Source organism: Adiantum capillus-veneris, chromosome 27 (assembly GCF_014529385.1).
Source record: "Adiantum capillus-veneris isolate H3 chromosome 27, ASM1452938v2, whole genome shotgun sequence".
Classification (NCBI taxonomy): Eukaryota; Viridiplantae; Streptophyta; class Polypodiopsida; order Polypodiales; family Pteridaceae; genus Adiantum; species Adiantum capillus-veneris.
The window spans coordinates 24,221,811-24,224,438 of NC_140957.1; the positions used below are offsets into that span (position 1 = coordinate 24,221,811).

The following is a 2,628-nucleotide window of genomic DNA, read 5'->3' on the forward strand; positions in this document are numbered from 1 at the left end:
GACTTGGTTTTTTCTTGTTGGAGATACCTACAACTTGACATTACAACTCACACACCCAACCCCCGTATAGTGGAGGCAGCCCAAACCCTTAAGGTGAAGCCATCCCAGCTAGATAAGGTTGGCCAAACCACATGGGAAACTCCCCGAGCAGTCAAGGGGTGTTGAGCCCACCACCTTTGAACTCATACGCTATATATGATCGCTCTTCCAACTAAGCTAGCACACGTTGACAAACTTGGAACATATTTGACAGGACCTAGCCTAAGGCTTCTTTATCGACAATGATCATCACTCTACTGCACTATTTAGGCAAGAAAGAAAAAATCTCAAACATGACATAGATGAACCAAAGTATGAAGATTTTTCTCTCAACTACCATGAGACAATTCCATAAGAGAAGACAATAAGCTAATAACAAACAAGGTGGAGACTGTGTGGCCAGGCTTTCAAAAACAAGAGAAGCTTTCAATGATTCATTAGACTCTATTATTGAGAACTTTTGGCGGCTATAGTAACATTAAATAAGATTTTTACAGACATTTAGGACCTATCATAGTCACCATAGCTGCCAAACAAGCTTTGACAATTGCAATAAGATTTCTAAGTAAATATACAAAATTTTCATTCACACATCAATATTAAGCCACCAAGTTTAATTTTGAGCAAGTTTTTGAGTTGCATTGAGCCAAAACTGTGTCCATAGACCTTTGCAATTGCTCCTGATCGAAAAAGGATGCTTGGAGGCCGCCAAAGGCACAAGATAAAGAGGTGCCAAGTTCGATCCTCGCAACGTGCATCTTTTACCTGATGGCAGTGGGGTACCATCAGAAGATCAAATAAGAAGCAAAAGCAAAGCATCAACACAAGCAAGATAAGGCGCTCACCTCATGCATTGATGGGCAGCTTCAAGGTTTTAATCTATAAGGGCTTGGGTACTCTAATAGTAGAGAACCATGTCTATACATAAGTCAAAAGAAATGATCCATTCCGGTGGAGAGGCAAATGGACGGTGGTGATCGATAGCCCGCAGCCACGTGCATATCCATCAAATTAGGGCTAGCTGCTGCTTTCAGGCTCATCCAATCCTCCATGGCCTCCATCTTCTCCACCTCTGCCTTCAAAAACTTGACATACTGCGCGGCTTCCTCGAGCATCGCCGCTGTGTCTAGCTTCGCCCCGCCCGGCACCAGCCTCTGGAGCACCCGTATCTTCTCGCTTACGCGTCGCCGCCTCTGCCGCGCAGCCACACTCTGCGGATCTTTGGAGATATGGATGTTCTTCCGTGGCTTGATTCCAGCTGCCGCTGCAGTGCTGGCAATGCTTGACTTATCAATGCCTTTAAGGTCGATTGGCTGCATGGCAGCGGTGCGATAGATAAACTCCCGATGATCCACTGGTAGCCAATATCTTCCGCCCATTGCGCCAGCCTTGTCCACCCAACACTTTGGAGATTGGACGTCAGACATGGCCATGTTGAACCAACTATCGCCTGCCCAATTGTGCATGAAGTCGGCCGGCCAATTGGATGTCGATGCAGGCACATCGGCTGCGGTGCCTACATGCAGATCTGTACTACAGCATGCTGCATTCATATTAGAGACGTATCGGACGCACATTTCTTCCTGATTGTTGGATGTGCCACCAGTAGAGGCGGACGCTGGCGAGGGGGCCTGCAATAAGTCTGATTGTTGGTATGAGTCAGGGGTCCTGTGGCTACCGTACGAATCAAAATCAAGCGTCTCAAAGTAGGTGCTTGAGGTGCCATTGTAGACATCAGCATCGGCGACTCCCTCACAATCCTTGCGGCGCAGATCATGTGCAGAGACCTGCTGTAACAGGTGATAATCAAAAGCCTCAAGCTCTGCAGGACCATCATCCTCCTCAATATAGTACTGGTTTGTAGATTCTGCATGGGAAAGCATTGGGTCCAGTACTAATTCCGATCTCTAGATACAATCGAGGCCTTAACAATATCAAGTACTTGGTATGATCTGCAAGAAATCAAGAAGTGCTTTAGTGATCCAATGCATAGAAGTACAGCAAGAGCTTTAAAATATTACAAGCATGTCGATCAGCAGAAGTACTCAAAAAGCATATGTACAGAAGCATAAAGCATAAAAAGTATTATCATTATCACTGCATGCATGCATGCATATTGCGCTGTCAATAATATGAGTGATCAAATGCAATTTAATGAAATTGTCAGGATTGTAGAAGCATAATTATTAAACCAAGCATAATTAGCAGCTCTTAATACATAAGTATTATAGGATTAGACCAAGTAGTAGTAGGCGCTCAGCATAACCAGCAAGCAGAGTAGCGCGATTAAAAATGACACAAATAGCAATACTCTAATATATATTTTGTCATTAAAAATGACACAAATAGCAATACTCTAATATATATTTTGTCAGTGAGGTTGTGGGAAAATAATATTATTTATCAATATAAACCCCTCTAAACCAATGATAATAATCCTTTAATAACGCTTTTGTATTTTATAAATAGCACAAAAATTAGCACAAATTAAAGGACTGGTGTCAGTTTCTAGAAAGCGTTCGGAGGCAGCTGTCAGTTGGTGAGCAGAGGCCGATTTCAATGGCGAGCACCTTCTATTCTCAGTGCTCG

General features: G+C 43.5%; 1 protein-coding gene across 1 annotated transcript; it reads right to left on the reverse strand.

Annotated features, from left to right (window-relative positions):
• Nucleotides 1-480: 480 nt before the first annotated feature.
• LOC147421648 (uncharacterized) lies at nt 481-2,327 on the reverse strand. Its single transcript, XM_086503170.1, has 3 exons — nt 2,279-2,327; nt 885-1,991; nt 481-804 (listed from the first exon to the last, which is right to left on the reverse strand). Exon 2 carries the CDS (start codon nt 1,920-1,922, stop codon nt 969-971), a length of 954 nt encoding a protein of 317 aa, XP_086359296.1. The 5' UTR covers nt 1,923-1,991; nt 2,279-2,327; the 3' UTR covers nt 481-804; nt 885-968.
• Nucleotides 2,328-2,628: the final 301 nt, after the last annotated feature.

Bases quoted from the DNA above. Each gene is read 5' to 3' on its own strand.
- LOC147421648 (XM_086503170.1), bottom strand. From the start codon at position 1,922: ATGCTTTCCCATGCAGAATCTACAAACCAGTACTATATTGAGGAGGAT.